Below are 22,869 nucleotides of genomic sequence, written 5' to 3'. Positions count from 1 at the left end.
TTTAAAAACCCAGTTGTGTGAACATGCTTTTGTTTTGATCCCAGATGTGGGTTATGGGGCTGCTTCAGACTGTCCACAGCAACTATGATTTGTCTTATGCTCTGGGAAGGGCATGATTCAGCCAGCTGAAGACAGTTTACATTTGGAATTCTGGGGATCATTCATTAACTTATTTCATGTATGTGAGCACACTGTCAGTCTCCAGACACACCAGAAGAGGGCATCAGATCCCATGACAGATGGTTGTGAGCCACCATGTGGTTGCTGGGATTTGTCAGGACGTCTGGAAGAGTAGTCAATGCCCTTAACCACTGAGCCATCTCTCCAGCCCATTCTGGGGACTCTTGAGAAAGTATAAAAACACCAGAGCCCCAAGAGGAGGCGGCTGCTTTTGCTGTTTGATGACTTGCTGGCTGGACTTGCCCCAAGGACCTCAATGCCCCTAATCAGCAGGGCATCTAAAGAGATCTACTTCCCCCTTTCCCCTCTAACCTTCCTAGTGTTGGGGGTTGGAAGGTACTGGGGTGGAAAGGGCAGTAGCCATAAGAACCCAATAAAGTAGGCAAAAAGTATGGCTACAGTTTCCACCAGCTGTTTCAGAAGGACCAGTGGCTCCCGGGTGTGCTGTAGGAGTGGGTGTTAGGTCTGGTGGAGCCTGCTACACGCAGGTCTTTGTACGGGTGGCTGCTCTGGGATGGTGCAGTTCTGAGTAAATCCTTGTTAGTTCATACTGCAGGCACAGACGTGGGCTCTTTCTATCACTGTCGTCATGTATGTGTGGATATGTGTGCTAATAATGTACACATGCACATGGCAGCCAAAGGACAGTTTGGGGGAATTGGTTGTTTCCTTCCCTATGGGTTCCCCAGAACCAAACACCGGTTTTCAGGCTCAGTGCCAGGCATTCTGACCTGCTGAGCCATCTCTCCCGCCCTTTTTCTTTTTGAGACAGGGTCTAGCCATGTAGTCCAGGCTGGTCTTGAACTCACAAGCAATCCTCCTGGCTCAGTGCTGGGATTCAGGTGTACACTGGGCATTCTGTCCCCTCCCCCCACTTCTTTCTTTTTTGTTGTTAATACCAGGTCCGTTGTTAAAACTCAGGCATTCTACAAGTGAGCTATGTCTCCCAGTGGTTGGTTGGTTGGTCTGTCTGTCTGTCTTCATTCCTTCTCCCCACCCCACCATCTCTTGCAGTAGGAGATAAGGAGAACTCCAGCATTCTGCTACAGCCTCAGCCCCAGCCAGTCCACACTGATACTGCTAACTGGCATAGAAAACCAAACAAGTGGACTGCCACGCCCCGTAGCAGGCAGGGGAGTGGGTGGGTGGGGACAGACTTGTCCAGGCAGTGGCTGTGAGCATCTCCCAGTGACAATCTGCAGGCTTTCCCTGGAGCTTCATCCCGTTGGGGTGAAGAATGGCAGGAGAGGAGACTGCGTCCACGGCAGGGAGACTGTACGGGGTTGACAGGCAAGCCAGCGTGAGGTGGAACAGTCACATCATTCTGGAGGTCCATACAAGCTGGAGACTGGGTGTCCTCACAGCTTCTGGAAGATTGTCTTCAAAATGATCTACAGGGGGATGAGAAAACAGGAAAGCCCAGGAATGGATGGCTACCTGAATAAGGAGACGGTTGGAGGTGCTGCACACACCACTGGTCCCAACGCTTGGGAGACAGAGGCGGGTGGATCTCCAAGTTCCAGGCCAGCCAGGCTACAGAGTGAGACCCTGTTTCACAACAAATAGACAAACGAGTAAATAGAACGTCTGAGCTAGTCCTGTCATCCACAGGATACGAGGCAGAAGGATCACAAGTTCAAAACCTAAATGAGACGCTCAGTGAGTAAAGGTGCTTGCCCAAGCTGAGTTCCTGAGTTTGATCCCAGAACTGTTGAACCAACTCCAGCAAGTGAACCTCTGACACACACACACACACACACACACACAGCATTTAATTTAATTCCCAGCACCTGAAAATAAAATCAAGCTAGTCAATTCTATAACCAAAGTGAGAAAAAAAGAAAAAGATTATTTCCTGTCAGATCTGTGGCAACAATTTTCTATTTATCCCTTGCCCCTCTCCCCTCAGACGGTCTCCCTGGTGTCCTGGAACTCCCTCTGTAGATCAGACTGGCCTAAAAACTCAGAGAAACCTCCTGCCTCTGCCTCTCAAGTGCTGGGACTAAAAGCATACAATACCACACCCAGCTTTATCCTTTGACTTCTAAAGAGAACTATCTATTTAGTTTATGTTTACACACCATGACACACATGCGGAGATCAGAGGACAACATGCAAGAGTTGGTTCTCTCTATCCACCACGTGGGTCCTGGGGATCAAACTCAGGTTCTCAGGTATGACGGCAAGTGCCTTTCTTTACCTAGTGAGCCATTCTGCTGTCTTCTCTGAATTGCTTATGGTATTCTCTGTGTCAAAGCTGTAACAAGCCTGACATGGTTGCATACACCCCTAATCTCAGTGCCCAGGAGACTGAGGCAGGAGGATCACTACAAGTTTGAGGCCTCATCAATATAGAAGGTCCCATCCAGCCAGGGCTATATAGTGAGACACCGTGTCAATAACAACAACAACAATAATAATAAATAGTAAACAACAGCCACAAGTACTTCTGTGGAGCTGGCTTTGGCATCTAGACACTGGCAAATGTTTCTGCTCTATTCTTGCTGTCCTGGCCACGGCCGTGTATCAAGGTGTGAGAACCACACTGTCCACTTAGAACGGGGTGACCCTACCTGGGTGAGCATGTCATCCTCCTTGGTCAGATTCTCTATGATGTCAAAATGATCCACACCACACAGCTCCTGGAAAGAGGCCTTCCATCCTCCGAGGCGCAGTGTCTGGATAGAAATGAGGGGGGCAGGCGTAAGAGTGCGGCTGGGGAGGTAGCTCTCAGTGTCTGGTGCCTGGCAGGTGTATCTGAATGACTTTACTGAATGAGAGAATGACCATCCCAGGGTCCGGCTACACAGAATATATGGATTTATTACAGTCCTTGGGGATCCCACCAGAGCCTTATTTATGTTTACCAAGCCCTTTCCCAACGAGTTATACACCCTAACCCCCTCTCTCTCTCTCTCTTAAATTTTGAAACAAGCTCTTACTAAGTTCCTTAGGCTAGCCTTGAGCTCTCTTTACAGCACACTCTGACCACATGAACCTCTTCCCTCAGCCTCCAGAGTAGCTGGAAGTATGCGTGTACATCGCCAGGTCCGGCTCCTTTGGGCAGAGTAAGGAGGGAGATGAGACCACATGCTGCTGAACCTGGGGCCATGAGCTGGCAGTTAGCAGTACCTCGTAGAACTCCTTGGACTGTCGGTGGAACTCTGGGGAGTCGTGCTGACCCACAAGCACCAACGCAGGGCAGGCTGGAACCACAGGCCGCGTTGGAGCCACCTCCAAGTGTCGCTGTGGGCTGTTTCTCTGAGCATCTTCTCTGGGATAGGACAGTGGGGGGGGGGTCAGAACAGAGGGGAGTCAGGCCTTGGGGGGGGGATGGGGAGAGAGGAAGGGCAGACAACTCACAGGGTCATGCGCAGAGGGTCATTCTGGGAGGTAGATATGAGGGGCTCTAGGTCGTAGATCCCACTCACCAGGAGAAAGCCTGTGGAGGTGAGGAGCTCAGGACAAGGGCCAGGCCTAGAAGATGGCCCTGCCCACCCTCCAGGCCAGAGAGGAAGACCGGGACTGTGGGCAGAGGGCAAAGGGTCTCTATTCAAGTTGACAGCCTTCACAACCAGTTCAACCCTCCACTGCTCCAGAGAGGGTTAAGAGCTGCCTGTCCAGTGCTTCCTGTTCCCACAGAAACCAGCCAGGCCACTTGCTTTGACAAACAGTAAGAAACCTTGGAGGTTGGGTGTGACACCGTGCTCGGTCCAGCTGGCCAGGAGCGTCATGGCGGCCAGGTGAGCTCCGGCAGAGTGTCCACAGATGTAGATTCCCCTGGGAGAGACAGGAGCTGATTACGGCTACTTCCCTAAGGCGTCAGAAGTCCCTATCCCTCCCTTGGTCCACTAAGCATCTGTGAGACACCTACTCATTGCTCGGATAGCGCCTCTGCAGAAACACAACGCTGCGGCTCACCTGGTCCACCATCTGGTCCAGTGTGCCTGAACAGAGCAAAATGCTGGGTTAGTATCCACCCCGGGATGGGGGCCTCTATCCACACAAGGCTCTGGTCCCCAAATCTTCAGGGGCCACCCTTATTACCTTTGGGTGCAATGTCATATGCCACTATCGCCACCACGATTCCCCGTGCTGTCAGTGGGTTTACCATGAACGCCGAGTCATCTTTACTGTGGAAAGACAAAAGCAGGCAGGGGGCTGGAGGCTGGCCCGTGGGTTAAGAGCGCAAAGGTTCAACCCTCAGTTCCCACGTGGCAGCTCATGAGCATGTGGGACTCTAGTTGCTGTCTTAGCTCTACAGGAACCAGGCAGGTCCGTGGTGCACATCAGATGATGATGATGCTTATAATACAGACTCAGGAAGCAGGGGCAGAAGGATCAGGAGTCCAGGGCCACCCTCAGCTACTTAGTGAGTTTGAGGCTAGCCTCAGCTATGAGACCCAGTCTCAAAAAAAGCAAAACAAAATAAAACAAAACAAAAAACAAACAAACAAAAAAAAAAAACAAAACCCAAACAACATAAAATGAAAAATAAAGATGTGACAACTTGACCATGACATTAGGACAACTTGTCCTAAGGTCCGGACACACAGGCCTCTCAGCAGATACCCCATGTGCACAGGGCACTGTGCTGAGGGAAAGGAACAAGCTGTCCTCAGTGTGGACTTTAATCTCCAGGCTGGCTCCCTCCCTTGGAAAACAGAGACAACTATGTTCCCTCTCTTGGCCAAGTTGAGAGAGTTGAAGATGAAAATCGGAGCGTTAAATGGAATAAAACACAGCAGTCGAATAAGACGAAAAAGTCAGATGAGCATGCTGGGGGGATGGGAGGCTTCTGATGACAGGCATCTCAAGACGGTCCTCAGAACAGGGTGCCCTCTGAAACCCCAAACACCCTTCTTCGCAATGCAGGGACACCAACTCTATCTATTTAGTATGCATGCAGCACACGTGTGTAAACTCAAACCTCCTGTTTCATGTATCCCAGCCTGGCCTCAAACTCCCTATGTAGCCAAGGATAACCCCAATCCCCAACCTCCAGCTCCTGAGGGCTAGAATCACAGGTACCTGTCATTACCTGAGTTTTATTCAGTGCCAGCAACGTAACCCAGGGTTTGCTGCAGACCACAGGCCCTACTGACCTGCGACACTCCCGCCCTTTCTGCTTTGTGTCTTCTGAGACAAGGCTGGTCTCAAACTTGCGGTAATCCTCCTGCCTCAGCTTCCCTGCTCTTATTTCCAAGGCACCAAACACGCCATGACCTCTTAGTCCCAAACAAAGCCTACATGACTGTGATTAATATGCTGGTGAGGGCAGGCACAAGGTAAGGCAAGACTGTGATTGGACAGAGAAAAGGTAAGGTAGGGACAGAGTTTTGGAAAGGCAGAGAGATAGGAGAGGAGAAAGATTCACCTTTGTGTGGCTTTCAATAGCCACAGGTAGCTATGAATATCTTATAAGGGATGGATTATTATAGGACAATTTGTCTTATCTAGGTGGGCAGTTTATATCAATATTAATTGGCTGTGAGTTTATTGTGTGGACTTTTGTGGGGTGAGAATTTACTGATATAAATTTGATTGATGACTTACAAGTCTCTAGAGTTATGATTTTGTCATGATACTGGGAATTGTGACAATTACAAGGAGCAGATGCTGGGAATGTGAGCTGAGTTTGTGGTTGAAAGTCACAGGAGGGTGGTCACCAGGGGCAGAGAGTAGCTGGGGGTAGCATGGCGTGGTACACTGGAACTGTCTGTGTTTCCAATATTTACCGCTACACATGACAAGCACCTTTACCCACTGAGCCTTCTTGCAAATTATAAATGGATAATCTTGAGATCTAAATAGGGACAAGGGCATCTAAATCTAAGACAGTGCCTTTTAAAAACAATTTATTTCTTAAAAAGAAGATGGTGGCATAATCCTTTAATCCCAGCACTTGGGAGGCAGAGGCAGGCAGTTGAGTTTGAGGCCAGCCTGGTCTATGGAACAAGCTCAAGGGCAGGCAGGGGTACACAGAGAAAGCAGTCTCAACCCTCCCCCTAAATTATTACATATTTTAAATATAGATGTCGGTGCACATGGGTGAAGTTTCTGTGGAAGCCAGAAGAGAGTCAGATCCCTGAAGCTGTGGGGTGTTGGGAACCAAACTCAAGTCCTTTGGAAGAGCAGCAAGCGCTCTTAACTCCCGAGCCATGTGTCCAACCCTGAGGTGGTGTCTTTATGAGAGAAAGCTCTGGAACACAGGCATCAGCGACCACGTGAGGAGAAACACAGAAGCAGGAGACACAGCCACAAGCTGAGGAACACCCAGCCAGAGCACGCCGCCCCCTCAGCACCTCGATGCTGACTTCCTGCCACAAGGATGTGAGAGGTCGAGTGTCTCTTCTTGAAGGCTGGACCGCTTGGTAATGTGTCACGGCAGCTCCGGAACGCCGAACTGGGGAAAGGTGACTCATGCTCACTCGTCACCAACATCCCCCAACTCACCTTCCACTCTGCCAGTATCCTCCGTGCAAGAACAGGAAGACAGGAAAAGCTGCAACAAACGACAGGGGGTGCTGGTAAGCCCAACACCCGGCTGCCTCCATGGAGACCGTGGGCCCCGCCCATCTCACCCTTGGAATCCTCATCAGGAAAGTAGATATCCATTTTCTCCCCTACACCATCTCCATAGGGGACATCCAGCTGGTTCCTCCTGGTGGCCCGGGCCTTCTGGGTGGCTGCAGAGGCAGATGAGTCGCTGACAGTTAAGCTCAGTCACAGCAAGTTCTGGGCAGTTTGCAGCACCCTCCTCAGTGATAAGTGGTCAGCTGAAGCAGCTTCTGCCTGGAGCCCTGCCCCCAGCCTGATCTCTGCGGACAAGTGACCTGTGTACCCAGAAGGCATTGCGATTGCCGCTACTTCACTGCATTCTGATTACATTCACCACTAGGTGTTAGGAAAACTGGCGTATTTTTAAAATTACATTTTTATTCATTCGGTGTGCTTTTGTGTATGTGTTAGAGTGTGAACGTGTCGTGGTATGCTTGTGCAGGTCAGAGGACAACTTAGAATTTATTCTTTCCTTTCACAGAGGTCACTGGAGGAGATCTTGTGTGTGGTGGTGGGGCTGTGACCGCCACCAAGTCTGAACACAGGTCTTCACATTCAACCAGAGCACGGCATCAACTGTTTTATTTATCCATTTAAAAAAGTGTTGCATGGGTGTGTTTCAAGACAGGGTTTCTCTGTGTAGCCCTGGCTATCCTAAAATGTGCTCTGTGGACCAGGCTGGCCTTGAACTCTGGGATCTGCCGGCCTCTGCCTCCCGAGAGCTGGGATCAAAGGTGTGCACACAGAACCTAGCTCCCTGCTTTATTTTTTGAGACAGGGTTTGATGGTTTGAATATCTTTGGCCCAGGGAGTGGCACTACTGGAATAGGTGTGGCCTGGTGGAGTAGGAGTGTCACTGTGGGTGTGGGCTTTAAGACGCTCATCCTAGTTGCCTGGAGATCAGTATTTTGCTAACAGCCTTCAGAGGAAGATGTAGAACTCTCAGCTCCTCCTGCATGTCTGCCTGGACACTGCCATGCTATTGCCTTGATGATAATGAACTGAACCTCTGAGCCTGTGAGCCAGCCCCAATTAAATGTTCTTTTAAGGAGTTGCTTTGGCCATGGAGTCTGATCACAGCAATACAACCCTGACTAATACAGAGGGTCTCAAAAAGGTCTCAAAAAAACTCAGGTCACCCGGGGCTCCCATGGCAAGCATCTGTTACCCACTGAGCCACCTTTGTCACCCTGAGATGAGATCTTGGGACCATCCAATTAGGGACAGGGATTTGATTTGGAAACAGTGCCTTCTAAAACAGATTTATTTTATTGTTTTAAACAAAACCTGGCTGTGGAGAGGTGGTGTCTTGGCAGCTAAGAGCAACAGTACAAGGAGAGTTAAAAATCCAAATGATCCCTAACTCACACCACAAAGATCAACTCCTGATATGTTAACTGTAAACCGGACTTCGAGAAAGCGCCTTCGGAGGCAGCGATATGGCTTAAAGGAAAAGAGGCTTGCCGCCAAGCCTGAAGATCTGACTGAGTTCAATCTCCCAGACCCACACGGTGCAAGGAGAGAAACAATTCTCGAAAGTTGTCCTGACACACCTGCGGAGACCACACATACCCAGGACCCCAGGAATAATGTTCAGAAGAGGTTCAGCTGTGACCTGCCAGCACCTGGGAGGTTGAGGCAGGAGGGTCTTAAGGCGGCCTGTGCTACACAGCAAGACTGTCCCAAGACAAACAAAAAAGTATTTCCTCATCTACGGAGCATGGGTTGCACAGTTCCCAAACAACGGTCAGTCATTCTCCCTCCCAGCCACACCAGTTACTCAGGACTCTGCCTTCACATCCTATCATGAATCAAGGTCCTTCTCCCACCAACACTGAGACTCTCTGAGACCCTCTTTATTCTTCCGCTCCTCTCTGGACCCCTGTAACTGGCATCAGCATCTTTTACAACGAGCATCCCTTGGGGCCACTCCCTGGCTGAGATCCAACCACGGCCACATATGGGTTATCTTAGGGTATCCAAACCACCCTGCTGACACCAGCCCTGTCTACACTGTGCTGACCCTGGGAACAAGAACTTTCAGGAAGTGTCATTTCTGGGCCAGAGGGTGACCATGTTTGCCAATAGGAGGGCACTGACGGTGTCCTCCACAGGAACTTCCAACAAGGGAGAAGCACAGGGGTCAATCAAAAGCTAGTGGCTTTAAGAGTCCTGACAGCTTGCCTGGCTGAATTAAACTTACTTGGTGCTAACCCCACACTTTTGTTCTTGGTTGAAGAAAGCAGAGACAAGGCCTCTATAGGAGGTACAGCTACAGACCACAGACACTCTAAGCACCCTGGGTCTGACAGAACAAGGACCAGTGTGTCTGGCTGGGATGAGGCTCACTGGGTGACACAAAAAGAGGTGACACAGCCTCCCCCAGAGTGTGGATACCTCCTACCTCCAGGCTCTGAACCCCCTAGGTAGGAACAAAGGAGGGCTCTCATGAGATACCTCAAAACAAACTTTATAACAAAGAGAGAATTGGACTTTAGCTATTCATAACCCAAAGCGCCAAAACTCTTACAGCCAAAACCCCAGACTCTACAAGTCATGGCCCGAAGCCAGCCAGAATGCTGTGCTGGCAGTCTGCAAACAGTGAAAGCAGAGGCCAGAAGCCACGCTGTTGAACTCAAGCATGTGGGGGGACTGGTCAGCAGGAAGCAGAAACCAGAACTCAGTGTGGATTGTAGACATGGACTCAAGCATGCTGTCTCTGGAACCTTCGGTCTGAGACAGGATCTCACGCAACCTCAGCTGGATCAGAGCCCTACCTAGACAAGGTGACAACCGGGATCATCAGCTTGTATATATACTGTTTGCTTTTGCATTTTTGAGACACATTTATCCAGGACGACCTAGAACCGCTATGAAACCCAGGCTGGCCTTGAACCCCCTGCTTCAGTCTCTTGAAATGATACGATTCTATTTTTGTAGAGTTTTTTAAAGACTTGTTTTATCTTTATTTATGTGTGTAAATGCGCACCTGTATGAGTACATGTGCACGTGTGCAGTTCTCTGTGGAAGTCAGAGGACGGCTTCAGATCCCCTGGAGCTGGAGTTACAGGCAGTTGTGAACCACCTAACATGGAAGCTGGGAACTGAATTCTGATCCTCTTCAAGAGCAGTGTATGCCCTTAACCATTGAACTATCTCCCCAGCCTTTGAGTTCTGGTGTGTTTTGATTTTTTACTTCACTTAGCAAACATGCTTTTCTTTTAAAATTAATTAATTTATTTAGTGTGTATGAGCACTTTGCCTGAAGGTACGTCTGTGTGTCATATACATGCCTGGTGCCTGAGGAGGCCAGAAAGTCATATCAGATCCTCTGGAACTGGAGTTACAACTGTGGGCTGCCATGGAGGCGCTAGGAATCAAACACAGGTCCTCTGGAAGAGAGCGGTCAGAGCTTAACCACTCCGTCCAGCCATCTCCCCAGCTCCCGAAAATAGGTTTTAATGTGAGCGTCAGCCATGTGAGTACCAGCCTCTATCTTGTTTGTTTTGAGGGCTGGGGAAGGAACCCTGGGATTTGAGCACAAGGCAGGTGCCGTCCCACCAGCCTTGTTACAGACTCTGGAACAAATAGTCAAAACACGTCACCTGTAGTGACAGGAAGGTGGAGGCAGGAGGATCAGAAGTACATCATCGTCTTCCTCCACAAGGCGAGGAGGTCGGGGTAAGGCTAGGGTAGAGAAAGAGGCTCAGTCTTGGAGTTCAGTCAAATACAGGGATCACACAGAAAGGCAAGCATGTGAGCAGGGAGGGACAGACATTGGGGAGGTCTGTCTGGGTGCTGAGATTAGGGGGCGCACCAGCCTTCCTCGCACTTCCTGAGAGCTGACCACAGCTGAGGGAGCAGTGGCCTAGTTTCAGCTCTGGGCTTTGGCTGGTGAGTTCCTTCCCATACTGGGCTGGCTTTTTATCTCTCCAGACAAGAAAGAGGAAAGTGCTCACACCAAGCCCACACATCTCCACAGTGAGGACCCTCCAGAGCCCAGGAGATAGCTCCAACCCACACTGAGAGGCCAAGGAGAATGTGTGGGTTGACACCCCCAAAGCCTGATCCTCCCCCTGGCTGTCCCTAGTGAGGAAACTCCCCAGGGCAAGGTTTGGTCAGTCAGCTGAGACCAGGCACTTGGCCAGCATCCAACTCCCACAACCTGCTTCCACCTCAAAGCAGCTTCCCACCCAGCATGGATGCCTCACCAAGGACTGCAGCCACCACGGCACCTCAGCACTCTGGGGCAGGGACCTCACATGCACACAGTCCCAAATTCTGATTCCTTTAAAGGAAACCAAGGTTTGATCCCCCGTCCCCTCTCATCATAGTCTCATGTATCCCAGTCTGGCTCAGAATTCACTACGTAATTGAGGATAACCCTGAACTTCTGCTCTACCTCACTGGTGCTAGCAGTCTATGCCGCAGAGAGTAACCCAGGGCTGTGCATACTGAGAAGAATCCCACCCATCATCCTCCTGGGCACAGTGACTGGCAACTGTAATCACAGCACTCAGGAGCCTGAGGCAGGAAGTTAATGAGTTCAAGGCCAGCCTGGGTTACACAGTAAATCTGAGGCCAGCCTAAGTTACTCAGAAAGACGCTGTCTCAGAATCAAACCAAATCAAATTAAATTAAAAACAGCTGGGTGAGACAGGTGGGGGAGGTGCACCTTTAGTCCAAAAACTTGGGAGGCAGAGGCTGGAGAATCTCTGAGTTCAAGGCCAGTCGGGTCTACAGAGTGAGTTCTATGACAACCAGGGCTACACAGAGAACACACTGAAAAAAAAAAAAAACTTAAAAAAAATAGTAACAGTACCCTGCTTTCTTTGCTTTTTTCAGTTCACAACTATAGCATGTCCCTTCAGAGCGACCCCATTAATACAGCTCCTCACGTTCCTTAAATACAGTCCCCAAACATAAATTTATTTTATTGCTATTTCATAACTTTAAGTTTTACTACTGCTATGAATGGTAATATAATTATCTGATATTGCCAATAGTCTTAGGCAACCCCTGTAAAAGGATCGTTCAGTCTCCAAAGGGGTCTCCATCTACGCGTTGAGAACCGTGGCTTTAGAGCAAGCCTCTTCTGCCTCCAGCTACACCTTCACCTTCCACCCAGCAGAGGCTCACCCATGTGCCTGATATATGACTATTGCCCTTCCACTCAGGGGTGCATTCCCCTCTCCAGCCCCAGTATCGGAGAGAGTCCCACAGTACCCTGGCTTCCTATCTGCACGAAGTTCCCGACGACGTCCTCTGGTTTCATGCGGATGACCCATCTGCTGGGTGAGTACTGCTTCTCCAGCTCCTGGGGGCAAGACACAGCCCTGTGAGACTCCCTCTCAGGGGGCCGCTCGTGATGGCTGATCCTCTTTACTTCTCTGCCCCGAGAAGACCCTCTAATGCATGCAGCTTTCTACAAGCCCTTTCTTTCAAGATTTATTTATTATGTGAGCACACTGTCACTCTCTTCAGACACACCAGAGGAGGGCATCGGATCCCATTACAGATGGTTGTGAGCCACCATGTGGGTGCTGGGAATTGAACTCAGGACCTCTGGAAGAGCAGTCAGTGCTCTTAACCGCTGAGCCTTCAATCCAGCCCTACTTAGTTTACTCATAGAGTCTCACCGACTCTCTAGGTCTGGCTGTTCAGAAACTTGCTGTGTTCTAGGCTATCCTCCTGCCTCAGACTCTGCCTCCACAGAGTACTGGAATTACAGCTGTTCTTCACCAGTCTCTGCTGCATCTGGCTGAGCACTGTTTGTAAACTGACCTTTGACTTCTTCCTTACCTCTGTCCCTGTGACCCTGTAATGTGCCCAAGGTCAGAATACTGTTCTCCCAGGAAAACAGCCCATGCCACTTGACCACTAATGGCCACACAGCTGCCTTGCCTCCTGTGGTCTCAGTTCCTGTAGCAATGTACCCCCAATGCCATTTACAAACCTCATGTCCTTTGAAGGCTGTTAGCTGGCTAAAGGCATGGTTGCCGCTAGGGAACCCCTTTGGCACCTTTTTGAGGGCACCTTAGATGTTCTGCTGAAATACCTAATGAGGGCAGCCAGTGGAAGGTGTGGGGAGTTGAAAGGTCCTGAGTTCAATTCCCAGCAACCGCGTGGTGGCTCACAACCATCTGTAATGGGATCCGATTGTCTGGTGTGAGGTGGCTAGCAGGTGCTGGGTTCGAGCTCCAGCATCACGAGGGGAAAGTGTAAGATGCCCACACTTAACACAGCAAGCAAAGGAGGAGACAAGTTCCTAAACCAAATTCTGAAGACGCTCAATACTGTCTGTCCCTGAAGGTGTCTGCCTTGCTTAGCGACTCACTGCAGGGACCCCCGGCCTTGGCATCTTTCAGACTGTGGTTACAGAAACATAGAACCCCACACTGCACAACCTCAGAAAAAGTTCCAAACTTCAACCCCTCAGTTCTGCTGGACTTTAGTTTTCACTGTTTATAAAAGCAGGCTAACAGGCTAAACCTACCCTGTAAACGATAAAAATAAAGAAATCTGGCGCTCAAGGCTTAGAAATCTGGTTTATGGGCATCCTAAAATTCCAGTCCCGGCTCTGGGCGGCTGCACCACACCTACCTCTGAAGACCAGGTCCTCCAGGGAGCCTGAGGCGAAGGAGGTGAAGGAAGCCCCATGGCCGGATCCCGAGGGCGCTGGGCGAGCTCCTGGCTTTTCACGGGACTGAGAGAGGGGCGTGTCCCGTCCGCCCCCTGCTCTGGCCCGCCCTGTCTGCCGCGATTGGTTGCCGCGCAAAGGAACCCGGGCTGCACTGCGGACGCTCCTCACCCACGGACCCAGAGCTAAGAGTTTCACAGCCGCCATGAGTTACATCAATCTGCCCACCGTGCTTCCCAGCTCCCCCAGCAAGACGCGGGGGCAGATCCAGGTGCGGGGTCCGGTTGGGGTCGGGTGGTGGTTGGTGCGGGGTGTGCAAGGGGGAACCCCTTAAGATGACTTCTCTTCTAGGTGATTCTCGGACCCATGTTCTCAGGGAAAAGGTAATGAGTGAAAGGGTCTTCGGGGCGGTGGGCTCCCTCTCTCTGCGGACCCCGGCTCTACTCTCCCACCTCCCCCATCTTCCCAGAAGCCCCGGAGTAGGCCGCAAGCGCCGCTCGACCTCAGTACGCACCTTCCCGCCAAAATCCTGTTTCCTGAATTGCTGCCTCCCTCCCGCCCGCCCAAGCCTCCTCTTTCGGAGAGCCCTATCTTTGCTGAATCGGATCGCATCGGCTACAATTGAAAACCCCCAGCCTACGTCCCCAGGAGCCCACCAGACTCCCATATATGTCCCCTGGGATTTGGGAACCTTTTCTGAGAGTTTCCGCCTGCGAGTTTTCCTAAATAAAGCCTTGGAGCCCAATTAACTCTGAGATGAGGGTCCTGGGGGTTCCACCGGGGTAACACCCCCCCCACACTACTCAGGGTTTCTTTGCTTTTGGGGGGTATTTTATTTTGTTTTCAACTTAGAGTCTTTTTATGTGGCCCAAGCTGTTCTCGACCTCCAGAGATCCGCTTGCCTTCTGCCTCCCGACTGCTGGGGTTTTAGGGGTGCACCACCCCACCAGGCACCCCATTATTCCTGAGTGGCCTGCTGTCACCTCACTTCTGTCCCTTGCCCCGAGGGTGAGGCCCAAGCTCGAGATTTGGGGCCCAGAAACAATTTCTTCTTTGGCGCTTCTATCAAAGACTTTGAAGTTCATTCATTAAAACTGAAGTTTGTTCAGAACAGCATGTGGTTAAGCCTTGGCGAGCGCCTGCGGTTTGGGCTGCCCGCCGCTAGATGGCGGTGACAGCCCGCGTTTTGCTACTCTATTCCTACTTTTGCAGCACAGAGCTGATGAGGAGAGTCCGGCGCTTCCAGATCGCCCAGTACAAGTGCCTGGTCATCAAGTATGCCAAAGACACGCGCTACAGCAGCAGCTTCTCCACACACGATCGGTCAGTCCTGCCTCCTTGATCCTGTTCTTTGGAAACCCCTAAGGCACGGGGCACATGGGGCTGGAGTCTTTGTCGTGCAGAAAAGGAATAGGCTGCTCCTGGTCTCTAACAGATAGGAATAAGTGCTCAAAACATGGAATAGCCTGTCTCCAAGTGTCCATTGTACCCACTGAGGCTGGGAGACCCAGGGTTCCACTTGGGTAGAGGCTGAAGCCATCTTGCCCCCAGAGATTTTTTTTCCCTCTTTAGTTGGCTCTCTGACATCAAACAGCCTTCATCACTCTGAATTGTATCCACCAGCACTGGGCACGTCCCTCTGAGCCCAGGGGTATGAGTTCTGAGCCCGAGGCACTCTTTCCCGAGTATCCTGGGCTCAACCCAGAGTCAAAGCCTGACCCTGAGGCTGGAGCTGCCCCTCAGGGTTGCTGGAGGCTGGGCCAAGGTTGAGGAGCCCTGATGTAGAGCAGGTTTCTGAAGCAGAACAGGAAGTGGAGCAGAGAATCTTTACTTCCCTGCCTTTGTAACCATGGGGTCCAGACACAGGTTGGGGTGAGCACCCAGGAGGATGAGGACGGAAAGCAGAGGTGGCAACAGTGTTGCACAGTGCCTGGAAGATGGGCCACAGCCGGCTTGTTGCCTGTCCTCCCTCTGGTCTGCTCTGCTAGGGGAGGGAAGAGAGAACTTGAGATCCGTGAGTTGTGCTCTTTGGTTGGTACATTGGCACACGTGTGCCCGCACACATGAGTTCAGAGGAAGGCCCCGGGTTGTAAGTTTTGGGTTCCAAACTCATTGTTCATACTTTTTTGTTTAACTATTTATTTATTTATTTATTTATTTATTTATTTTTCGAGACAGGATCTCTGCAGACCCCTGATTGCCCTGGGATTCACTCTGTAGACCTGGTTGACCTTGAACTCACAGAGACCTGCCTGCCTCTGCCTGTCAAATGCTGGGACCAAAGGTGTGGCTCCCACACCTGGCTCAGTGTGCTCTCACAGCAAGCCTTTTATGCATTCAGATATCTCAATCCTATTTTTGGTTTGTTTTATTAGGGTTTTTAAATCTTGCATATGGGTATTCTGCTTGCATGTAGATCTGCAAACTGCTTGCTTGCCTGGTGCCCTGGGAGGCCAGAAAAGGGCATCAGATCCCCTGGACCAGGAATTATAGTTATAAACCGCCATGTGGTTCCTGAGGATGGAACCTAGGTCCTCTGCAAGAATAACATGATCCTATCTCTCCAGCCGTGAGACTGGTCTCTTGTAGTGTAGGTGGGTTGTAAGCTGTGACCTTCCCTCCTCTTCCTCCTGAACTTACTGGCAAACAATCCCACACCCTCTTCAGCTCTATATAAATACAAGGAGTACAGACCTTTGGCCACGCCCGCTTCCCGGATTTTAAGATTGTGAGGTAGAAAGCAGGCCAGGAGGTGCTCTTCTCTGAAGGATGCCACTGCACGCTGCTTGTCTGTGTTTTGGGAAACGGCTTTTTCTGAGTTTGTGAAAATGGGGCGGAAACCACAGGGAGAAGGCGCTGGGTGCAGCCCAGCATTCCACTCCTTAGAGAGCAGAGAGGCTCCTTTAATGGTGTTCTGGAGCGCATCCAAACTGGCCCTCAGAGGTCTGGGTGGGTTCTTCCTTGCTGGGAAGCCGTCCACTGTAAAGCCTGTAAGCAGAGGCGTCACAGCCTGGCTCCGCCAGCAGACAGGCACATGGTGTGGAGAGTCCTCCAATCTGGAGAGCAGTGAGTGGAAGGGGTTCCAGAGGGTCACTGCTTCTGGTGTCCAGGGTCACCTACCATTCCGGACATTGAGAACAGGACACTTCTATCTTGGGCTGTTTGCGGCAAACCCACAGGCCTCCTGGATGCTGCTTGCTTCTGTGGGCTGGAGAGGTGGCTAGTAAGAGCGCTTGCTCTGTCAAGGACCTGGGTTCTGTTCCCAGCACACACCTGATGGCTCACAACCATGAGTGACTCCAGTTCTAGGGGATCTAATGCCCTCTTCTGACCTCTGGGGGCACCAGGTATACACATGATACCCAGATCCACATGCAGAGAAACTGCTAATACATGTAACTAAATTATTTAACTTTTCCCAGGTGTGGTTTATTTCTAGCACTTGGTGGGCAGAGGCAGACAGAATATGAGGCCAGCCTGGTCTACGGAGAGACCCTGTCTGAAATGAGTTATTTTAGCACTGGGGGGTAGAACCCTGGGCATAAGCCACCAGGTGCTCTGCCGCCACAAATTATACTTTATGATGGCAGTGACATACGTTAATATCATCTTGGTTTATTTATTTTGAATTTTCTTTGCTTGGTTTTTGCTGCTCAGTACTGTGTACCTGAGGACTGTCCCTCGTAAAAGACCTGGGTTAACGCTATGGCCCAGGAGTTGAGGGCTTATATAGTATACATATGGAATTGTCTGGAAGGTAAGTTTTTGGAGTGTTTCTTGGGGAGAAGGTCATTTGTTCTGTTTTTGTTTTGTTTTTTGGTGTGTTTGTTTTCGAAGCACTTCATAGCCCAGGCTGACTTGGAACTTACTTGCTTTGAGCTCCCAAGTGCTTCTGTCACAGTGCGTGTCCCATACTCACCGTGAAACCTCAGAGGCCTTGGGTCTTTCCTGATCACCCCAGGACCAGGAACCTGATGATCTGTTAGGTGCCATGAGTCCTGTTGAATGAGAACTTTGGAGTAGCAGACACTGTTCATTTTCAGTTAAGGGAGGTAACCGGTCATAACTGGTTTTCAGTACAAGGCCCTGTATTCCCCATGCCTCCCCCATAGAAACTGATGGAACATCTCAGGCTGTTCTGCAGGACCACAGTAGCACCCTCGTCCCAGCATCCGGGGCCTAAGGGCACTTAGCCTCTGGTCTTGCTCATCCTCTGGCCTTCTCTTCCCAGGAACACCATGGACGCACTGCCGGCCTGCCAGCTCCGGGATGTGGCCCATGAGGCCTTGAGCGTGGCTGTCATTGGCATCGATGAAGGGCAGTTTGTAAGTTAGCTTGCAGCACAACCCACACCCACCCCTGACCTTTGCATGTCCTGCAGGCTCACAAGTTGCTTTCATCTTTTGGGAAAGATGGGTTATGAACTTGTCTTCATTGGTGTGTGGATCCCTTGCCTGTGTGGGTACTGTCATGTGGGGGAGAGCTCATCAGTCACTGGGCCTCCAGTCCTTTGACCCCAGCCTTGCTTTGGTTTTGGGGTTTGCATTGTGGGGTTTTAGTCTTCTTTGGGTGGTGTTTGTTTCCAGGGCATCCTCTGACTGGGGTGGGAATTGTGTCTTTTATGTGCTTAATTTCCCTCCCGTGCTTTGGAAGTTGTGGCCATGGCTGGCAGTAGAAGCCCTTCTGTGAGGGCCTGGCCCGGACTGGGCTGGGCTGGGCTGGCAGAGCCCAGCCAAGATGAGCACAGGGCCCGGGGCCAGCCCAGCATGACATGAGCTGGACATGCTGGGGTGCTTATAAGTCTAGCACCAGAGATGGAGGTTCTAAGTACCGTTGGTTGTATATAACCAGTTAGGAGTCAGCCTGGGTTCCAGGAAGGCTGTAAACAAGAAGCGCCACTTCTTTGCCAGTATAAGGCTGTCTCCAGTCCCCCAGGGAGAGCGAGGACAGAGGCCTAACAAACATACACCACATTCTAAAACTTAACATCATAGATGTTTTCAGAAGTATTTGAGATGGGGTCTTGCTTTGCGGTCCGGACTGGATTAGGACTCAGTCCCAAGTGCTGGGATTGTGGTAGTCATGGGCCCTCACACAAGCTTTGGTGGGTATTCGGTGTACACACCATGTAAACAACACAATTCTCGCTTGCTTCTACCCCAGCCTCTAGACCCTGCTCTTTACTAAGTTCAGGATCTCCCCATCAAAAAACTAGGGGACTGCCCTTCCTTCCTGTGTCCTTGCCTCGGACAGTGGATAGAGGGTCCTGTAGGGTCCCTGAAGCCACAGCTGAGGATAGAGAACTTCCCATGTGTTCATTCACTAGAGCCAGGGCCCACGGGCCTCTGGGCAAGAGAAGAAGCTTTTGTGTTCTATCTCTTTGACACAGTGATGACAGGCTCACTGTAGGGCACAATAGGAGCACACCAGAAAGGAGGCTTGCCACATCAGTGTCTGAACCAGAAACTACTAGGAATGCCCTGCAAGTCCAACATGTGGGTTCTAAAGCCTGCCACGGGCAAACACTAGTCATGGAACAGTGGCCCTCAGAGACAGGGGAGAGGCCCCTTTGGTCTTTTGGCAGAAGGGTGGTGCTTGTCTGATTGCTTCTGACAAAAACCACCTGTTTTGTCGATGTTCAGGTGAGACTGGGGAAGGGGTCTTCATGCTGGCCAGGGTTAGGGTTACGGTTAAGGGTGCCTTGTCTGGTGTTGGCCCCGGAGATTATGTTCAGCCGTGCCAGGGCTCTGATGAGTGCCAGCCCAGCCTGGACGCTTCTAATTATACACGTGTGTTTTTATAGAGCAGATCATGTCACATGCTGTGACTATTGTGGGAATGACTGGGTCCAGGGACCAATCACATCCATTCCAAGTTTCTGCCCTTTGGCTGTGGCATTCTAGGTCTGGAGACAAATCTGGAACTTCCAGCTCACCTCTGTTGATAGACTGAAACTGGGAGGGACTGGGGAGAAAGAGAGAGGCTAGAACATTAAGGTGTGGGGCGGGGAATATGTTCAAGAAAAGGTCTGAGAACCAGGCATGGTGGCAGACCTGTAAACTCAGCTCTGTGAAGGCTGAGGCAGGAGATTGTTGTGAGTCCCGGGCCAGCCTGGGCTGCACGGTAATAACCAATCAAAAGCAAAAGACAGAAGAAATTCTGTCAGTGAGGCCCTGGCTCTGCAGGCATGAGTGGGTCCCTAGCACTGTGGAAAATTCCGGGTACAGCTGCGCATCTATAATCCCAGTACTAGGAAGGCAGAAGCAGGCAGGTCCCTGGAGTTCCCTGTCTACGCAGCCAAATGGCGGTGCTCCAGATGCAGTGAGAGACCCATCTCAGAAACAAGATGGAAAGGCTGGGCTCATAGCATATGCCTTTAATCTTAGAACTTGAGAGGCAAGTAGATCTCTTGAGTTCAAGGCTAACCTGGTCTACATAGTAATTTCCAAGCCAGCCAGGGATAATACTAAGTGGGACCCTGTCTCGAAAGAAACAAGGAAGGTAAAGAACTCTGAAGGAAAATGCCCAGTGTTGGTATTGGCCTAAACAGGTGCACACGTATTCTTGGACACGACATGTCTACTAAACACATAAGGGCCCAGAGAGCAGGAGGCAGCAGGATTGGGAGCAGGGCAGGGCCCAGGCTCAGCTGTTTCAGGAGAGCTGTGGCTGGCTCCGAGCAGAGAAATGGTGAGCCTGGCAGATACCTGTGGCAGGGTAGGGGAGCCTGGCTTCAATCCTAGAGAGACGCCTATGCTGTTGAAGGGTGGCAGGCCTGAGAGACGTTGGGGGTGGGGGAGGTAGCTGTTCCTGCCAACCTGGTCGTGCCCTGTGCATCTCATTACCAGAAGCCACTCTTTCCCTCTCCCTCCCCCTCTCTGGAAATACTAGTGTAAACCTCGTGGTGCTGATCCTCTGGATTTTCACTTACGCTCTCCACCCAGCCTTCCTGGGTAGTAGTGGGCACGCAGGCAGGATAGGTCACAGGAATGGCAGGCGGTCCGGTCTCCGACTCTGGGCTTGCCTGAGTGCTCAGATCCCTCTTGGTCTTCATGAGGCCCTGCTCAGGGCAGCTCATGTCATTCTCTCTGAACATCTCCAGTTCCCTGACATCGTGGATTTCTGTGAAACAATGGCCAATGAGGGCAAGACGGTGATTGTGGCGGCGCTGGATGGAACCTTCCAGAGGAAGGTAAACTTGTGTGACCCAGACTTGGCAGCAGGTCCCGCCTAAGAGGGGAGACAGCATACTAGGTCTCCCCAGAAGTAGAATAATCCAGAATAGAAACTATTGGCTTGGCAGGTGGATGCTCTGAACTGGAGGAGGGGCAGAGGGCAGGAGGGCGTGGCTCTCCAGAAAAGTGGGATCAGTAAAGTGTGATGTAGCCTGAATCATGGGGTTTAAAAGAGAAGTGTTGGGGCTGGGGAGAGTTCAGGCTGTGACATGCTTGCCTTGCAAACGGGCTTGCGTCAGACCCTCAGAACTCTTATAAATGCCATCACTGGGAGACAGAGACAGGCAGATCTTAGCTCACTGCAAGCTCCAAGCCGTGAGAGACCCTGTTTCCAAAAGAACCAAGGTGGGTAGTGCCAGAGGAACAGCACCCGAGGTTGCTCTGTGGTCTACACACACAACCATGTGAGCACCGGCAGCGGGGGAAGTGCCTGGCTATCTGACTGGACACGCCTGCTGTCCTCTGTGTAGGCTTTTGGCAGTATCTTGAACCTGGTGCCCTTGGCTGAGAGTGTGGTAAAGCTCACCGCTGTGTGCATGGAATGCTTCCGAGAGGCTGCCTACACCAAGAGGCTGGGCCTAGAGAAAGAGGTATCTCTATATGCTCCTGCCCGAGGAGTGGGGTGGGCTTAGGCTTAGGCTTCCAAGTCCTGCCCTCACATGTCCCTCCCACCAGGTGGAGGTGATTGGCGGAGCGGACAAGTATCACTCTGTGTGCCGCCTGTGTTACTTTAAGAAGCCTTCAGCCCAGACTGCAGACAACAAAGAGAACTGCCCAGTGCTGGGGCAGCCTGGAGAGGCCTTGGTTGTCAGGAAGCTCTTTGCCCCTCAGCAAGTCCTACAGTACAACTCTGCTAACTGAGAGGACCTGGGGCCTGCCAGCTCCTACCCCAGGTTGGACTCTGGAGAGCAGGGGAAGCTGCAGGGCCCGCCACTCCTAATGGACAGACGCATCTGCTTGTTGCAGCCTTTTTTGTCCTCTAGAGCCACACCCTGCCTGGTGGCTAAGGGTCTCACATTCACAAAGGTGAGGACAGAGCCACCCAGCATTGTGACATTGGTGCTGGCTTCTTCCTCGTTGGTGGCTTTCACGGCTGGGTTTCAGTCTCAGAGCCGCCCCACCCCTTACCAAGGCTCTAAGTGACTATAACCTCCGCTCTCAGTGAGCCAAGAGAGTATGTTTTTTGTGCTCCATTAAAGTAAACAATATTAAAGCTTACTACTTAATAAGAATGTGTTTTCCCTTAGCCTGGGTTTCCCTAAATTTTGCAACTGGCGCCCACATGACTTGGTAGAAATTTCTTCTGTAATAACAGTGGTCTCCACCACAGCCCAAGAGGAACAATCACCCACATTTCTATCTGGTTGGTTTCAAGACAAAAATGGCAGAGGAGCCTGCCAGGAGAATCAGGAGATGGTGTTTCTAGCTGGCACAGGAGGTCGGGTTTTGTGAGACAGACACTTGATACCCTGAGTTGAGAAAACAGCTCAGATGGGCCTTGGAAAGTGGGCAGGGCGGCACTAGTGTGTGGCTGACCTGCTGCCGGGCCGTCCACTGCCATCTTGCTCTAACTGCTTAAGGCATGCCCTACAGAGGAGGTCCACAGCTCAGAGCCTGCCTGGGCTGTTAGATTAGACTTCAGATTTTGAAAGACCCTGCCAGCCGCTCTCGACAGCCTCATTGCACAAGAGTTACCTCAGGGGCAAGGCTGCTTCCTGACAGACATGGGTCCAGTTCATGCCAAATCCCTGGAAGGCATAAAGAGCGGCCAGGGTCAACCTCAGAGGGGCAGCACCCAGGGGCCCCTGGCAGACAGCAGAACCCTGGCAAGCTGTCTGAAACAATCCATCTTACAAGCTGACATGGTGGCTATTTTAGGAAGCAGTGGAGGTGGTGTGAAGAATGAGACCCCACTAGGGAAAGGGAAGCTGCTACCCCACATGGTCTGGATGGTCTGCAGCTTTATCTAGCACTCAAGAGGCAGAGCCACACAGACAGACCGTTTAAAACAACAAAAAACATGGTGTAGAACTAGAACCAGGCTGAGGCAGGGGGATTAAGCCTGGGCATATATATGTATATATGCATAGCCCAACCTGAAAGGGTAGGAGCTGGCTCAGTTGCCTAGCATGAAGTCCAGGGTTTGAAACCAAGCACTTGGAGGTCAGAGGTCAGCCTTGGCTGTATACATTTGAGGCTTGTCTCAAAGCAATATATCCAAAGTGTCTCTCTAACCCTAGCCTGTGGTACCAC

General features: G+C 51.2%; 2 protein-coding genes across 2 annotated transcripts; one reads left to right on the top strand and one right to left on the bottom strand.

Annotated features, from left to right (window-relative positions):
* Positions 1–1,504: 1,504 nt before the first annotated feature.
* Positions 1,505–7,035, bottom strand: AFMID (arylformamidase; the record flags this gene model as incomplete). The annotated part of the gene is given in 10 exon segments (XM_080923429.1): positions 1,505–1,571; positions 2,754–2,858; positions 3,313–3,454; positions 3,544–3,622; positions 3,863–3,960; positions 4,055–4,127; positions 4,228–4,313; positions 6,637–6,685; positions 6,765–6,906; positions 6,910–7,035. Coding segments are annotated over 10 exon segments (933 nt in total). The 3' UTR covers positions 1,505–1,538.
* Positions 7,036–13,586: 6,551 nt separating this feature from the next.
* Positions 13,587–21,783, top strand: TK1 (thymidine kinase 1; the record flags this gene model as incomplete). Its single annotated transcript, XM_080922793.1, has 7 exons — positions 13,587–13,652; positions 13,733–13,764; positions 14,594–14,704; positions 17,613–17,706; positions 20,484–20,573; positions 21,087–21,206; positions 21,292–21,783. The coding sequence occupies 7 exons, from the start codon at positions 13,587–13,589 to the stop codon at positions 21,475–21,477; spliced, it is 699 nt and encodes a 232-aa protein (XP_080778919.1). The 3' UTR covers positions 21,478–21,783.
* Between the last annotated feature and the right edge of the window lie 1,086 nt (positions 21,784–22,869).

The sequence above is a fragment of the Micromys minutus genome, assembly GCF_963924665.1.
Source record: "Micromys minutus genome assembly, chromosome: 10".
Classification (NCBI taxonomy): Eukaryota; Metazoa; Chordata; class Mammalia; order Rodentia; family Muridae; genus Micromys; species Micromys minutus.
Note: the sequence above shows the minus strand (reverse complement) of the source record. Positions and strands in the feature narration are given on the sequence as shown.